This window comes from Macrosteles quadrilineatus, unplaced genomic scaffold (assembly GCF_028750875.1).
Source record: "Macrosteles quadrilineatus isolate MER2022 unplaced genomic scaffold, UCM_ALF_1.0 Scaffold_3__2_contigs__length_128488019, whole genome shotgun sequence".
NCBI lineage: Eukaryota > Metazoa > Arthropoda > Insecta > Hemiptera > Cicadellidae > Macrosteles > Macrosteles quadrilineatus.
This window is the reverse complement of record NW_026542596.1, coordinates 63310036-63328159: the sequence shown is the minus strand read 5'-3', so window position 1 is coordinate 63328159 and position 18124 is coordinate 63310036. Positions and strand designations below refer to the sequence as shown.

At 35.2% G+C, this 18124-nt stretch overlaps 2 protein-coding genes across 2 annotated transcripts; one reads left to right on the top strand and one right to left on the bottom strand.

Annotated features, from left to right (window-relative positions):
* Window positions 1-2115: 2115 nt before the first annotated feature.
* On the bottom strand, window positions 2116-10202 carry LOC128990002 (vesicle-trafficking protein SEC22a-like). Its single transcript, XM_054412207.1, has 6 exons — window positions 9837-10202; window positions 7293-7456; window positions 6574-6750; window positions 5416-5540; window positions 4696-4764; window positions 2116-4232 (listed from the first exon to the last, which is right to left on the bottom strand). Exons 1-6 carry the CDS (start codon window positions 10016-10018, stop codon window positions 4032-4034), a joined length of 918 nt encoding a protein of 305 aa, XP_054268182.1. The 5' UTR covers window positions 10019-10202; the 3' UTR covers window positions 2116-4031.
* A 6954-nt stretch (window positions 10203-17156) lies between these two features.
* On the top strand, window positions 17157-17597 carry LOC128989252 (hydroxyacyl-thioester dehydratase type 2, mitochondrial). Its single transcript, XM_054411126.1, has one exon. The coding sequence runs from the start codon at window positions 17157-17159 to the stop codon at window positions 17595-17597; it is 441 nt and encodes a 146-aa protein (XP_054267101.1).
* The last annotated feature ends 527 nt before the right edge of the window (window positions 17598-18124 follow it).

Sequence of the window (18124 nt, the reverse complement as noted above, 5' to 3'; positions counted from 1 at the left end):
TACATAGTTCATTAGATTCTATTATACATTTAGTATAGAGGCATTTTTAAATATAGGAAAGTTCAAAATGAAGCTACATAGTTCATTAGATTCTATTATACATTTAGTATAGGGGCATTTGTAAATATAGGAAAGTTCGTAGGATTTTGAATGAAGCAATCATATGACTGGTGGTGACAGATAGGAACAAGCTATAGAATTGTGTACTACTGGGTTTTTTGTCTGAAAGTGTGGCCGAGCTGGTGAATGAAGTCATTCTTCCAAAATGGTCGCTAACGGCGACATTTGATGCCTTTCTTGCACTATAACTTCTTTACGGTTAATTTAATTTTATTTTTTTAAAGGACATTTTTTTTTAAAATAACAAGACAAGGAACAAAAAATTTTCTTACAAGTGATATCTTTTTAGGGGGTTTCCCATGGACCGATTTTTAGCAACTTTAAGCATGTCACCCTACACACCCAACACTACAAAATAAAACCATAAAATGTTTTCTTGCAATTTATTTAACACCTAGTGTGTCTGTTTTTTTTAGTTTGCTTGGACTATTACTGTTCTTTTTTTTACGATGCTAGTAATTTTTGTGACTTTAAGCACAGAAAACGTACTACTATCAGGGCCGGTTTAACCCATACGCGAACTACGCGGCCGCATATGGCGCCACGAAAAAGTGGCGCCGTGGCACCAACGGAACAATTTTTTTACGTGAACAACGTAATTTTGTTTATTTTCGCTCAGAGTTCAAGTATACCACAATAAAGGCATTTATTCTGTTTGTACCAACAGCACTTGAAAAATGTGAATATTTGTACAGCACTACAACTCAAGGACTCAATGCCATTTGCAGTTTCGATTTTGTAGTGAGCTGACGCTCGGCAGCGTACGGCGCGGCGCCTGTGGGTTCCATTTCACGACTCACTCATGCTCAAGATGAGATAAGCAAGCGCGCAGCGCCAATTGTCACAAGAAGAAACTTTCCCCTCCCTTTAGACTCTTATCCTAGAGCAGAGCACTACCACAGACAATATAATACTCTTAATGGTTTATTCCATTGTCTGTGGCATTACGTTGTATTTCACTCTTTTAGTGTATTAGCGTATTAGCGTGTATCGGTATCGTAATGGCCTTGATTTGATGATTAATGATTGTTGATAAGTGAATGATTACGAGTGTTTTAAGTTTAATTTATAATTAGCGCATTAAATAAGAAGAAAGTATAAACTGAATAAATGAGTAAAACATCTAGCGAGCCGATACTAAGAAAACAATGGCAGAAAAAAAACGTCTGGCACTTATTATAAAAAGGGTAAGGCGAATTTGGAAGAGGAAGATAAAAAGCAAGCCAAATCAATGAGTAGATTTTTGTTTAAATCATCTGGTGGCGAGTCCAGTCAGCCCAAAGAAGTCACGATAGAAGACGGCAATGACGTAGGTATTTATTTATTTATTTTCCAAGGAAAGATTAAAACAAGCAGCTGATCACAAACGGTAAACATTACGTCATAGCCGTCTTCTATCGTGACGTCATGCTTGACGAGCATTAGTGTGGCCTTGATTACGGCCTGTTTTTTCGTGTGGCCTTGGTTTTGCTCAAGTTTATATGATGAGTAAAAGTGTAAAAATGTTAAATTCATGCGAATAATAAACAGTCTTTTATTGCAAGTATTCTTCTAACCTAAACTTATAAAAAAGTTCTTCCCAAAATTATTGGGAAAAAAATTCACAAATACGGTTATGTTATGTTATTGGTTTAAGATGGGGGGGGGGGGAATCCTAAGTGGCGCTGATTCGGGTGTTCGCTTAACTCTGAAAAATTCCTAGAACCGGCCCTGACTACTATAACCCAGAATGCCAACCGCATGGTAAAAAGCATTAAGTGTTTTGAGAGAGCTTTGCCTGTCAATCCGTAGGCAGCGCCACCAGCGTTGCTATGCTATTGCATGGCAACGCTGGTGGCGCTGCCTACGGATTGACAGGCAAAGCTCTCTCAAAACACTTAATGCTTTTTACCATGCGGTTGGCATTCTGGGTTATAGTAGTACGTTTTCTGTGCTTTAAGGGATATTAAACTTGTAAGAACCTTTTTTTCTTATCTTGTTATTTATACAAAATGTCCTTTAACTTTAAAAATTTTCATAAAATCGACCGTAAAAAGTTGCAGCGCAGGAAAGGCATCAATGTCGCCGTAAGCAGCCATTTTGGAAGAATAATGTCATACGTTAGCTCAAGCTCGGCCACACATTCAGACAAAACACCCGGTATTACACGATTCTACATGATTCTGTCCTATCTATCGCCATCAATCATAAAATTGCTTATTTCAAAATCCCTCAACTCAAAATTACATATGCCCCAGAACTAATTGATCCTGAGTTAATATACAGTTCATACATTTATATATTTTAGTGTGTGTAAAAAGGGTTTATTATGATAATGTAAAGGATCAACACAACCTCTGTTCTTGTTACTGTTTTATCTGTTGTCAAAAAGCATCCTTAGATAACCAAATATGATGAATGACTTAAAAAATAAATGCTTCCTATTTTTTTTTCTTTTATAGAAAAATCTAATGTTTTAAAAGGCACTTTCAAAACTAACTATTTACAAGGTTAAAATCTTCAAATTGCCGATCAATTTATGAATTCTTTGTACAAATTATCGTCGAAGGGTATTTTTAACAACATTAAATGTTGAAATGCGCAAAACAAAATATGGAGACCGGTGGATATAACATTGCTTTAAGCAAGCCCTCCATGGGAAATTGTAAGTCTTATGGCTATTATATTTTTAATTTCATGTGGTTGATAACTGGTACTATACCCTAAATAATAGTTGCCTAAACACAGCCGAAGTGCAGCACTTCTAAACGTTACCATACATCATACGAAAACGGAGAGAAACTACAAATGAGTCAGAAATAAATACTGCGATGGGTTAACAAACTTAACTCCAGGCAAACAATGTTCACCATTTATAGCCCACATTTGAAAAACATAACCTTAAACAAGATTACATTTACTTTTGAAATGTAAGCAGTTCTAGAAATTTAAGTCCACTTGTAATCACAATGGATGAAATAGTTATTTGTGAAACTAGTGAGCAAAGTGGCACTTTGCTGCACACGAGAGCTACGTTTACGCACGAGCCGCAGGCGAGAGACGGAATGATCTTGAGTGCAGCAAAGGCCTTTTGCACTCGTGTTACACATTATATTTTTCCTACAGTCACTATAGAGCATATAAATAATTAGTCTTTTGAGAAAACTCTATACAACACGTTTTTAGGTTCAGCTGGCATTACAAATAGGTGGCCTAGAGAAAGTAGTCCCCGGTACGTATCACTCCGCAATTTTTTCCTCGGCAAGCAATGTGCTCCGCGACTTGAGAAAATAGTTCCGTATATTTTTGGAATTTGCAGTGGTTTCCACGTCTAAAAAATGCTTTAAAGGTATTTTCTTGTTTATTAAGATCGTAGGAATGTTTTAAAAACGTTTAAAAGAAAAGTCTAGAAAGTTCAGAAATACCGAAAAGAGAACATAAACTATCAACACGAAATGACAGGTTAAATCGTAGTTATAAAAGTCAAATCAGCTGCTCATAGTATTATTATCTTTAAGTGTTGCCAACCTATTTCCAATCGTACAAGGATTATGTGCATAATAGAACCACGCTGTTTTGTGTTGTTTTGTTGGAATCCTGATGTGCGCCAAAGTATAAACCGTACGACAAAGTATAAGTATGCAGCAATTAGCAGCTTTCTGTACTATAAACAGTACAAGGAAGCCAACTTTGTCGGGTGACTGTAGGAAAATAATATTTCCTCTTCAAATAACTATCACAGCATGTCAGAGGTTAGGTTTTTGGAGATTTTTTTTACATCTGAACCAATATGAAATTATATAATGATTGGTCAAGTAGCCTATAGTTTGAATACAAACCACAGATTTTTTAACACCTTAAAATATTTTGTCCTGTTCTGAATCCCAATTTTCTGCAGTGTGATTTTCTTGTATCTAGAGGAAGAGGTTTTGTCAGACGTTGTAGTCGGGTAGTTTGATGCGTATTCTTCGCCGGGAGACAGCGACGTGACACAACACCGCGCTGGCTAGAAACACAGAACATTGCCACTCATCTCGCAGCTCCCACACAAGCCACGCACAAACAGCCAGCAGTGCCAGACTGGTCCAGCTCAGCGGCAGGCGATACCTCGACTGTTGTAGGATTAGGAATACCTGCAACAGAAATCAAATCAGATCTGTTTATTTGCCATAAAAACAAGTTAAAACGTGAAGTAGCCAATATACTATGTCCAATTTACACTTGTACAATCCGTCTTTACATAAAGTAACAATGTTGACACAGTTTTAAAAGTTATTCTCGGTTAACAAACAAGTGAGATGTCTTAGAAAATTTTTGAATTCAAGTTAGGGAAATGTGTAAGCAATTTATTAAAATTTTGACTAGTAAATATTTGTGACTTCCAGTAAATTTCTGCAACCTGGGACAAGCAGTGGTTATATCTTTGGCTGGCTGATTCCGCAGTTATAAACTGTAAGGAACATGTCCTGATTTTAGTACTTAATTGTCTTTAAACTGCAGTTTTGTAAGTCTAGCGTTAACTAGGCAGATTTTGGAAACTGCTGGCTTTTCACATCACTTTAAAAGTACCTACATCATTTCAACAATTTTACCCACCTGAAATATTCTCAAACAGCTTTCTAGGAGGAAAATGAATCCGTGAAAGGGGCTTGGTCCATCATATTCCTGAAAAAAAAACACAAATAAATACTTTGACTCTGCATGTAAAATGTAAAAATGTTGGCTTGTATAGCTCCAATATGATAGCAAATAGAAACCTAATTGCAACTGGAACCCCCTATTTTGACCCGCAAGGAGTTCTAAATTATTTTTAAAATCCAAAAAGCACCCCAAAGGAGAGATTTTGGGGGGTGGGGGTGGTTTTTGGGAAATTTTCAAATGTAAAGGGGGGTTGTGTTATACCTCATTTTAAAGGTCTTTGAGTCCTGAGTATTAGTGGAAAAATTTTAAATTATTTTCATCCATATTTACAGGGTGTTCAAAAACGTGCACCAAACTGTAAGACATTATGCACAACCTAATGCGGCTATGAGTGGGAAATATTTGTAGAAAACACTAAAAAACAAGACCAGCTTTTGAAAAATGAAATATTTATAAGAAATTTTGATCATATCGTGAGTATTTCCATAATCTTTTAATCGACTCTTTTCAAGTCATTGAAAGTTATGACTGTCATTCGTTTTAAAATAACGCCTGTAATACTTCGCAATTGCTCGAATTTGAGCAACAGGTACAATAGTAAACCAATCTTTAGATAAGTATAAGGCCAACCTGGTACCCATTTAGGGCTATGTGTACATTAATAAGTAACCATACCTCTAATGAAGATTCCGAAAGAGCCTTCAAACTTCTATAGATCCCTAATGCTGAGAGTATGCAGGCTTGGGAGACTACAAACGTAGCAAACCAAGATAAAGGCTCTAGCCGCGGCGGTGGACCCACTGTAAAAATGTTAACGGATTAGTTTAAAATAAGGTCATACAAATTTTAAATCAATTATTTGAGTAGAATTTGTTGATATACTATAGTAATAATAGTATAGTCACTCTTGTAAATGATCAAATTTACAAGAAAAAAATGTATTTCTGTTAGATACCGGTACTTAAAAATAGTGTCTACTGTACTTATTGCAAATAACTTAGGTAATTGGCTCCAAACAATTTTTGGATAAACCAATTCCAAGTTTTGTCATAAAATGCAGATGACTTAATTGATGTAGGTTACAGTAGGCTACTGTGCTTATTGGTAGGCCAAAGAGCCCATTATTAAAGGTAGGAGTAATAATATACAATACATACACACACTTAAATGCAACCCCATCAGCTTATTTCTTACGATGTCGTCAAAACATCGCTTCTTCAAGACATTTTAGCTCATTATGTCAGAAGATTAGGCCTACTACAGTAGACTCCCTCTTACCCGGACTCCTAGGGACCAAGGCCAGTCCTGATAACGGCTTTTCCGGTTAAACCGACGTCCCCAAAAACTCGTTAAAACGGACCGTTTGAGTGCATACTGTATAAGCCAATAATGATTATTTTGTAAGAATAGTAAAACTAGACCCTTTATGATAATTACTGTAAAAACAAAACACTAGAAAACATGTTAACGCGTTGTAACTTTTAAATATTTAACAAACAAACAACATCTACTGGACTGGTCAAATTCTAAGTTTTGCATGGATCCTGTATGGAACTTAATTTTTCATATGCATGTTTTAGTACCGTAGTTTCAAATTTGTTTTCAAACATGCTTAGTTATGTAGACATAAAAATAGGAAAGACCAATTGTGTTTAGTCGTAGACAAAAAAATATGTAGGCCTACAGTATAGAAAAACAAATTTTATCTACTATTTTATAAGTTAAAATAAGATTTATAAAAGTTAAGTCTTACCCCTTGTCTTGTTCGGTTAAGCGGATTTCAAAATTTGGATTAGAGGGATTCTACTTTCAATGCTAAAAATGAACACTTACCGGCTGGCTGTGGAATGTTGTAGCTGCGGTAGCCATTTTTTACAGGTTCAATGTCCGCAATGTTGAGCAAGTGTGGAGCCCTCAGTTTCATTTCTTCGCTAAGTTCAGCCAAGTTTACTCTCGTTGTCAGACTCTGCGGCTTGTTGTACCTCTGCCTTGTCTTGTGTATGAAGTTGTCTGTAAGTATTTTGGTTTATTTTATACCTTGTATGCGTACTTTACCTTTAAATAAATCTATATAATTAATACGCCAACACGAAATTTTACCTTTGAACTCCTCCGCCATTTCTCTACCGATTTTGACCATTCACGTCTCATTGGAAAGAGCGTGTCACGTAGATTTGCAAACTGACCTTAAATGTTTCAAAAAGTCCCTTGGGCTCTGCCCCAGTGACTTTTAAAGTTCCCATGGTATCCTTATGAAGAACATATTTGTTTACATTATGATCAGCTGGATGATTTAATTGCTGTTAATAAAATTTAAGCTGCAATTCAAGGAAACGCGTGCTACAAACATTATTTACCCACTTTGTGATAATTGCAGAGGAAAATCCTCTAAGGCTTAATGAAACTGGTACGGCAAGGACATTAAATCTGTTTCCATAAAAGTCAAGTGTTTTTTAAGAATATGATTACATCTAAAATCCCTTTACTAAAACTTTCATTGAAGGACCTACAGACATAAACAAGTTATGTCTTTAATTATGTATTTTTCTTACCAAATTCTATAAATGAGTAGGGCCTGCGAGCCATGTTGATGCGTACAGTCTCATATTTAGTGATGAAATCTCTCATCAGCTCGCTGAGAAAACTGAAGGCCAGAACAGTCGGGTAGGATGAATCACATAGCGCAAGGTATGTTACACCTAGAGCTGATATGAAGCTGAAACAATAAGAATAAAAGAATGCTTCATATTTCTCCGTCTAATGTGTATTTAGATTCTAACCCAGGACTGCTAAGTCTCATAATCGAACAACTATTTTGTACACTACGGTATCTAAAATGCCAAAGTCGCAATTGCAATGCATTAAGTTATTCAGTCCATCCCTAAAACTCAAGATGTACAAATCCTCTTGAAATTGTTTCATAGGCCTTAGAGTATAAACGAGGAAACCTGCAACATATTTTGTCAGGTTGGTAAGTTACTTATCCAGATACTAAAATGTTTTCTAATATTGTTTGCCTTTAAAATCAGTGTATTGCTTTGCATCTGTTGTCAGATCGTTGTCTACCGGAAAGCTGTTTATTGTTTACAGTCAGTTCTCACTTATATGATACGTGATTTTTTACAAGAAACAATTTTAAGTGTTACCGTACAGGCTTATATTTTTTAGTTTCAAATAAAACTCTGTTTTCGTCTTGACCAGTCAAAGTGTAATGTAACTAATTGCATAAGTAAACTTTAACATCCAACTCCATCGTAAACTTATTATCAATTGTTAAAATTGATAGACCTATTGAAAATTTGGTTTTGGCGAATTTCCCATGTAGGGAATATTAGCGAAGTTTCCATATAGGGAATATGCTATTACCGTAGGTCTCATGGGAAGACCTAAACTTGGGACCCATTTAGTTTTTTTTTTCAAAGGTCCCTAGAGGCCAAAAACACCATCCGTTCAAATTCATATATATATATATATATACCTATATATATTTATATATATAAGTTATACATATGTGTTCGTTAGCGCGATAACTTGAGCAAAAATTATCCGATTTTGAAGAAATTTAGTACAAAGTGTAAACCTACGTTTATTTAAACAAGTTCGCGAACCAGCATAGTTGGACTACGGGAACGGGGGTTTAGGTACTACGGAAGCGGAGGATTTTTCCCAATTTTTTGCCCTAAAAACACAAAATTTCATAATTTCTCCCCAAACCATTTTGTAGAGTTTAAAAAAATAAATAATTTTGTACAGTGGAACCTCGATAAGAAGACCCTCGATAACAAGTCACTCTTGATAGCAAGTGTATTTTTCAAATCCCCTTAAATTTATTTTAGGTACCTCTAAACACATGTTATTGCAAACCTCAATAAGAAGTCAACCTTTAGGCCTATAGCCAGACTTATTTTGCAATCCCCATGAGAGTCTTGTTACCAAGGTTCTACTGTATATTGAAGCGTTGTTATATGCCCAAGGTTACAGAGAAAATTTTAAAAATTTTAAATTCCCATGTTATCCTTATGGAGAATAAATAAACTGCTAAATAAATAAATAGTTGAATAAATAGTTTGCTTGTTTATGGATATATTTTAACAAAATTTTGAAATTTTGTTTATTTATCAACATTGCAATAAAAAAACACATCTCAATATCTTCCCTGTAGCAGCAAACCTAAGCAGGTACTCACTAAAATTAATGTTATTTAAATAGGAAATAAATCTGTCAATTTTTAATGGAATATTTTAGTAGAAATCCAGTCAGGTAGGCTAAATGGAAATTCGCCTTAGTCTGCAGATTTGCTACGGCAGGGGTATTTAGATCTGGGCTCGAAGTTCAGTAAGTTATCGATCGAATCTATAGCCTACAGCCTACCTGTCTATTATAAGGAGAAATAGCCTACCTAGCAATATTAACACGTTCAGTGTGAGGGGCGGGAATTCTCGCCCCACGGTACCGGCACCACTAGCGCGGGGCTGGAAATGTCGTCCTTCTCCAATGCCAACAACCTTGCTTCAATGTGAGCTCAGCCATTGCCAGGGAATGTTATAATCGTTGCCAACCTGTAGCTTAGAATGTAAGCTTTATTCTGGTGTAGGTTGGTACTAAAATTTCCTGTAAAATCCCTTCTGGCAATGCTTTTGTCCCGTTTTCGGGGATTTTCTCTATTCAAGCCATATTACAAAGACTCTGGTTATTGATTCAGGCAGTGCTGCTACCTTTGGGTGTTTCAGTAAACTACGTCCACTTTCGGGGTAACGCAGAACAACCACCACTGCTCTTTTGTGCTTCGTCTTACTGAGATATTTCAATGCCAACAGCAATCACTGATTCAGTTAGCACACCGCAGTTTAGGAGCACCTGTGTAAAGGTTTTCAGCAGTAAACGTGGTAAGAAGAAAGCAGGGAGCGGCAATTACAGCTTTGACTGGTAAGCAATTTGGCTGTTTAGTGCAATGTTTAAATAAGTAGGCCTATCGCAAAATTATATGTGTGCCCATTGTAAACTTTGTAAAATAACAACAATTCAACCTCGAGCAGCTTATAAGAAACTGTACCAACTTGACTACGTGGGTTATAGCTTAATCTTAAATAACTTACTGCACAGAATGAAGGCTTAAATATAAAGTGCATCTGTCGGGAAGTGTTGATGCCTTTTTCGCTAGTAATTTTACGTATCTTTTACTTTCTTTGATCGATTTGTTGACTTCATCATTAAAATCAGTGGTTGCAGAGAGAGCCATTCCATCTTTCGTCCTGACTATTAAAGCATAAATAATCATGTTTACTAAATATATCTGTAGATTAAAAGAAGGAAGCTACGAAACACTAGAGATTAAATGGACGAACGGAGTTTCCTCAACATCTCGAAGTACAGTACAGTAGTAATTATTTAATCAGTTCAAATCTGTTTTGATAAATAAAACGTAAACAAACAACTTCTAACGTAACGTGGCCTGAAACCAAAATTAATTGACAGATCACTAGATCACTACATACATAAATGTTTTGAGGTTAGGTGGGTTTTATCTGTCACAAGGAGCATGGAGTTAAATTCAGAGATGATAGGTTATGTTCTCTATGCATCCAATTAGTTTTCCTCGTATCATGAGCATTGATTATTAACTTTGGTATGCAAAGGCCGCCTTTAACTCCAACCGCGGCATTCGAAGTGGCAACGTCGCAAGTGGGGTTGTAAAAGCTTTTTAGTTTGGCAGCAGCTATTGGTATTTGTGTATTTACGAAAGCTTGGTTACTGGACTATGACAATATTGACTCCGCTTCAAATATACAAATATAGTTTTTTCATTTATTGTTTTAGTTTTCAATTCTGTATTTTTTTTATTTTCAATATTTTTATAAATTTATGCCCATAAATTTTTTATTTATTTATTTGACGGTAACAACCATTTACAATAATATGCTATATGCTAAAAATTCTAACCAAACAATACATATGAAAAATTTGATGGCTAACACATATTTTTACAATAGATAATAGTATGTATGTATGTTATAGTACATGCTTAACTACACAAAAGATAGAATTTGCTTAATGGCTACAATTAGAAAATTTAACAAAGTGATGATTGCAAAATACATATAACAAGACAGACAAAATAATCGAGAATTTACAACAATGACATTACCTAATAACACAGCCATAGTGATACATGCAATAATGTTGAACAAAACAAAAAAGAAAAACATTGATAAAGCGACTGACATTTACTAAATACATGTCTCCAGTGACTAGGATTTCCACAACAGCTCATTTACAGTGACTTTGAAAGACTTATGACTAGAATTGAAGAAGTCAACTTGTGGTGCAACTACATTCCCTAGTCTTTGGATGCGGACCATAGTGGAGTTTTGCGCATAGTTTGTACTGGAGTGCTGTCTACTAAAGAGGTCCCTGGATCTGGTTACCTTTGGTACGTGGAAGTTTATCCTGCATGTAAATCAATAAAGTGCGAATTAATGAGCTGATGTCACCTGTCACCTGTCGTTTACTCTTTGTTCTCTCCATTAATAATTATCACACTTTTACCAGCTTGGGAGATTTATAATCAATGCTTCTGTCGTTGACTTTTTAATACTGAAATCCTTTAATTTTGCCAGCTGAATGAACAAAAACTTCATACACCAACTACGAAAAAACTCACCTAAGAACAAGAAGTTTTCTCAGCTGTGCTCGTGCAGTTTAGTGTTTTTAGTTTGAGTTTGCTCAAGTTTGCTTCTGCTTGCTTGAATGTCATCGTCTTTATTTGTTTGTAAAATTGTTTTGTATTGTAGTAGTTCTGAGTTATTTTCTGCTGTTCTGTCTGTCGTGACTGCTTATCAGCTAAATCAATGATTATCAAAGATGAACTAAATAAACAAGTAAAGAAGTAAGTAAATAACTAACAGCATTATTTAATTTCACATTTTTAAAACTTGTGTCTTTGAAGTGTAACTTAAGCAATGATTTACTGTACCGGTACCATCTTTTAGGCAATTCAAGGCATACTACTTGCTTCACCTCAGTTATAACATAACTAGTCAGATTCAGACCATGGAAGTCACAGTGGCGGCCGTAGGGCTGCACTTTACTTCAGGTCCTACACTAATTTGAATGAAAATATTGATTATTCAATTGTTTCATTCAAATAAATTAGGTTAACCTTACCTAACTAACCAAACGATATATCAAATGAAACAATCTATTAAGTGGCGTAACAGATTTTTTCGGGCCCCCCTGCAAATTTATTTTTTGGGCCCCCTCCCACAGAGTTATTTTTGGCCCACAATAACCAAACCAATTTTTGGTCGATACAATGATCAAACAGATTTATCATAAATAGAGTAGTAAATAAATACCTAATGGGTTATTTTCCATAAAAGGGTGTGTTAAGTATTTCAGTCATGGTTTGATGATAAATTTACATTACTACATCATTATATCAATATCCATGGTCGAAAGGAAAAACATAGGTATGCTACTACCGTCATAGGCTGACGTCACCCAGATTGCAAACAGAAAATCACCTGATCGCCTAATGCAAATCTTATGGAAATTACAAGTTACAAGTTGTAACTTGTAACTTGTAGTTTATTATGAAATGGGCCCCTGATTGTAACTGCCATAAGAATATATTTGTTTTGATTTGATTGTTATTGTTTTATAATTTTTTCTTAAAAGTGAAATGGTGTTTGCAATCTGGGTGACGTCAGCATATGAAGGGAATAGCACACCTATGTTTTTCCTTCCACCAAGATGATGAATATCAATGTTTGTAAATAGATTTGAAATAAATTAAAAATACCTTATTTTTCATCCGTATCAGAATGTGTCACATCAAGGAGGTTATATAGGCCTATTAAATTTTTTACTCATGTTATTAATTAGTTTATTAGGTTAGTTTTATTGATAATCGTTTATCGTTTGTGGTTATAATTAACTCATACACTAAAAGTTGGCTAACTTAAAAGATTGTTCACTTTTATCACAGGCTAAAATAGCCTATTGCATTTTTTTACTTTTGTTATCTTTGAATGGATTTAAAGAGTTTACCTTACAAATATATGTATTTAGTATTGATCAATTGTGAGGTAAAATTAGATATAGGCTAACGAACAAAGTCAGTAGAATAGGTAGCATTAATATATTGATGTAACTAAATAAAATTAACATTAGGCCTAGGGCAAAACTAAAATGTAAAATAATACAATAATAAAAGCCCCAGTCAACGTTACTGATTGCAGACTCGAGCAGTGTACGAAAGCACAGAGAAGTAAAATACTTCTCTGCGACGAAACTAAGATAGCATAATAATCAATGAACCACGTTATAAAACGTTAAATTTGTTACCGTACCTTAGTTCATTATCACTGAATAGGTCTAACAAAATTAAAAATAACAACATATTATTGATAACATTAATGTTATTACTTGTTCAGTACAATTATTAAATGATTGATAAAACATTTCAATAAGAATGAACTCCAATTTTTCGGCCCCACTCTTCACACGGGCCTCTCTGCTCGCCAATTCTGCTCGCCGTTTCCCGCTTCGCAGGCCCCTTGCCTCCCGGGCCCCCCCGCATTGCGGGCCCTGCGGGCCCTTCTGTTACTCCACTGGCGATACCAACCAATCTTCCGATACTTAGTTTCAATACCGTATTGGAATATTATCGATTGTATTGACTACCTGCTAAAGTAAATGTCTACAGCAAGTTTGGTTAGGTTAGTTTAGAATGGTTTCAATGTATAATTGATATACTATAACTTATCCATAGACTAACTGAAATATCGTTTGTTAATCAATATTTTCATTCGATGGTTAGACTTTCATAAGTGGGTCCAAAAACAACCGAATGAAAATACCGTATCCATTATTTTATTCAGTTAGGTTAACTAACCAAATTTGATAGGCTATAGGCTATCAAATGAAATAATTGATATATATTGATTTGGTTGTTTTTGGCCCCACTTATGAAAGTCTACCCCATTCGTTTCAAAAAAAAATTTGGGTTGACTTTCATAAGTGGGGCAAAAAACAACCGAATGCGATAGCAGGGAAGCCCAGATATGAAACTATACCCGTAGTATCCAGTTGTAAATTCAGAAAAATTGTAAAATAGCATTCAGTAATAATTGAATAACAATTAAGTTAATACTTATTCTTATTCAATATTTAATGACTCTTATAGACCTTTAACCCTAGGATGGTTTATAAGACTTTTAGACAGTAAGAGTTTTACTGACCCGTAAGTTTCCCCTTATTCATGTTAACAATATACTTTTGAATATCTTGAATAACCTTTGTTATGCAATCAATTTCTTCTCTAGGCTAGGCTTTAATACTTAAAAATAAATGAAGGACGTGAAAATAATAACTTAGGTAGCTTTTAATAAAAGATTAAATACACATTTATTTTATACAATTTAGATTGGTTTTTAAGTTAGTACCTTGGAAGAGCGAAGTAATTAATTATGTCAAATGAAACATGAAACAGGTGATGCAGAAGGATCTGCTGTTGACAATGATGGTGACTGATCTAAACTCCACTCGAAAGTTATCAATTTCTCATTGTTTTTTACAGTGAACAAGTAGCCTACACTTCGGATAAAAATAACTACTTTTACATGCAATGATAACCAGTGCTCGATTTTTGGGGGAATGCGGTGGAACGGAGTTCCAGTACCATACCTCTCTTTCGGGAGGATAAAAATATTGGCATAAATAGGTCCAAAACACATTAAATAGGTTACAGTTCCGGCACCTCATTTTTTACAAATCGAGCACTTATGATCATGCACTACTTTCTTTCAATACCAAAACAGTACTGCATATTTTCTCCTGATACCGATTAAAAGCTTGATTTGATACTTTAATAATTTACTTAATACTTTATTCTAAAACGAATGTAAGTATCCTATTTTAAGCAAAGTATGAGTGTAAGAGATAAGTGTAGGATGAATGGGATGCTCTTGTAGTCTTGTTAGTGACTAAGGACGACAAGTTTCTTAGACACAGATGATAATTACCCCATACAGCCAATGGCAACTAAGGGACCTACAGTTTATAGTGGAGTGCGAACCAAATTTTTGCGTTGTAATTAACAAATTGGTCTAATTATCAGGATAAAACTGCGGATAGTCGTAATACTCACTACTGCGGATCATAATCCACATCAGGGAGTATTGTATCCACAGTGCATGCCTATAAATATCCTCAATTTGTGACCTCCAAGTAGATGGTTTACAGGAAAACGCCACCGTCTCAGTCAGCTACCAAGACTGATAGGCCCTACTACTTATTTTCGAAAATCAAGTATCGCAACGTACCTACACGAGAATCAATAGATCAACCATTGATGTTCACCATCGATAGGCTGCCTCTCATCAATTTTGGCCTTAGGAATTATTTTTTAAACTATTCGGACTCTCTTGAAAAAATCTATAATTTTTCCTAATTTATTGATTTGATTGAAAAATAGGTTAAATTATTTGAACCCACATAACAAACCAAACAGGCTACAATGATACAATCATTGACATTAAAGCAACAGTGAGTAATGCATATTAATATAATGACTAGTGGCCTGTAGGGGCCATAGCCCCTAATTTAGTCACAATTGTCCATATGAAGGAAACTCCACATTTCGCAGTAGTAAGTCCAAAATATATATAGGCTATATCTATGAATTTGTCCCTGAATTTTAAAGCAATAAGGCACATTTCCAGGAATCTCTTTTTGTGTAGCGGAAAGCGACGCAAAAGCCATTGCACTTTTGTATTGCCTTATGTTTTTATTTATGAAGTTAGATAGAATCATGTAAAAACATGACTTTTAGTTCGTAATTTAATTGTGGTTGTGGCATGTTAATGAGTCCATAGTGGCAACATGTGTCGAAATGTCCATTTGTGGCCTCCTCTGCGAAGTGAAATGCGCCGCAATGCATGCAAGTGCTAAGAGGACCTATATTGTGAGAAACAACACTCAACTCGTTTTTCAGCGTTCTTCTGAAGGCAGGTTGTAAACCAGCTTGTGGATTTTCAAATTTAGGCCGTACACTATGTTCTATTTCAGAATTTATTGTGTCAGTTGAATTCCTGGATACTCTTCCACGTCTTGCAGGTCTTCCCCTACCCTGTCTACTTACTTCACTCATTATAAAAAACGGAAAACCTAAAAATTAAACGAATACATTTCATTTTGAAACATTATTTAGCAACATTGACTTTAGGAATAAATGTAAACATTACAAATAAATAAGCAACCGCTGATTAGAATGCAGACGTTTTTCAGTCCCCATGCATTTCTTATGGTGGATATTTTACGTTATATCTCGTTTTCTGGTAACTTTATGGGAATTCTGCTATTTTTCCCGAGTCCCTGGGGTCAAGACCTTTAATTTAAGACCCCTCCCACTTTTCTGCGACTTACCAGACGTCCACAATTTTCTGGTAAAAATTTTGTCTTACAGAATTATATATATAGATAACTTTGAGGTTATGTTACAGTATTTAGTTTACTTCAATGGCAGTGGCATTTTACATTATTATTATAATTATTTGCAAAACTTTGATATCGTACATTATCATAGAGGAGGAGGACACGGATTTTTCTTTTTGTCATTTATTTTGGTTAAATATGGACATAATTTTGAAATAGATACATAAACATACGGACAAGGGTCATAGGCCCTACTAATGGTGATAATTAATTATGGAGAGTACAGTAGGCCTACTTAAGTTTTTAGAGTGATAATAACTTTTCATAGAACAAAATGGTGTTCCTTAATATCTCGTAGTAGGGTTCAGGTAAAATGTTTTATATATGCCTTGTAATCAAGGCTGGTTTTAAAAAAAAATATAGTAAAGAATTGTGCATTTAATCACATTTCCTATGTACAAATTTAAACAAATCTCTAGCTCATATGTATTATTTTTGATGAGTAATTTTAATGGCACTAAAACCCAGTTTTCCTTCAGGTATGTTGCGAAGATTATGGCTTGTGGCGTCTCAAAGATCTTTCTTCAGGTCGGAATTGAAGATTGTTTCTTCAGAGCTGCTTAAATCACACAAGAACAAATCGACAACTGTTCATCATCGACTTTTTTCATCTATTACACCTGATCGGGCAGCCTTAGGACAAATAACGACGTTGAAGAAAAGCCTTTCATTCACCTGTAACAACTGTGACACTCGCAATCATCGTATCATATCAAAACAAGCCTATGATAAAGGAATTGTCATTGTTAGATGTGACGGCTGTGACAGTTTACATTTGATAGCCGACAATCTGGACTGGTTTCAAAACCCAAATGGTCGAAATGTTGAGGAAATTCTAGCAGCTAAAGGAGAAAAGGTAATAACAGATGGTGATGTGATCGAGGTTGATCTAAACAAAGATGTTAACACCAATAGGACGAATGGCAACTAAAGTGGTTTTGTGTGTGCCGACATTTTTATGCTTCACCCGTTTTTATTCGACTGCTTCCAAAGCTCTAACCGTCGGATCAACTGCTTCGGTAGAGAAGACAATTTCGCAGAAGGATGTGACGCTTTTTAGTGAGCTATCTGGTGATTGGAATCCAGTTCATCATCGCAAAGACAACCCGGTAGTTCATGGTGCTTTGTTGAACGGATTTGTGTCGGGGGTGATTGGCTCTAAACTGCCTGGTCCCGGGACTTTGCTAGTCACCGAGACACTGAGGTTTCCAAACCCTTGTTACATTGGTGACACTGTGATTGTGTCGGTAGAGTTGACTGAGATTAGACGACTCATCAGTTGTAAATTTAATGTTACATCCAAGAAGTACAACAACGTGGTAATGGAAGGGGAGGCTAAATTGTTAGTGAAAGACATATGAGAAGTGATGTAAAACATACCTGATGTTTTCAAAGATATACTCAAGATAGCATTTTATACTGTAAGTATAAGGCTGTATTTGTTTTGTTCTAACATATATTATGCATCTGCTAAAAAGAGTTGTCGGTAAAAATATACATGAAAGATTGTATTTATTTGTGTCTTTACTTTTTGATCATGAGTTAAAATTCAAATTTAAGAGGGTTGTATTTGAAATGCAACACTCTGTGAACAACAGCATACAGTCCGCATACACCCTGATTTTTCTCTGTTTACAAAAGCATACAGTCCGCATACATCCTGATTTTTCTCTGTTTAAATTTTACCCTTATTTTATCTGGCTAGGTCATGTCTTTAGTGGGACTATTTCACAATACTGATTATACCATATTGCATGTTGTCAAGTTAAAGACACTTGTTAATACGTCTGACACACCTACTTATCTTTGGTTTAAGCCTATGCAATTGCTTCTCATTTTGTACCCAATGATAAATCAAAGCATTAATTCAAGGTCAAAGGCACTGTCA

Bases quoted from the DNA above. Each gene is read 5' to 3' on its own strand.
- LOC128990002 (XM_054412207.1), bottom strand. From the start codon at position 10,018: ATGATTATTTATGCTTTAATAGTCAGGACGAAAGATGGAATGGCTCTC. The intron at 6,751-7,292 runs GTAAGAAAAATA...AAATACTTACAG, and splicing joins CTACTCATTTATAGAATTTG to ACAACTTCATACACAAGACA. The intron at 5,541-6,573 runs GTAAGTGTTCAT...ACATTTTTACAG, and splicing joins CAACATTCCACAGCCAGCCG to TGGGTCCACCGCCGCGGCTA.
- LOC128989252 (XM_054411126.1), top strand. From the start codon at position 17,157: ATGGCAACTAAAGTGGTTTTGTGTGTGCCGACATTTTTATGCTTCACC.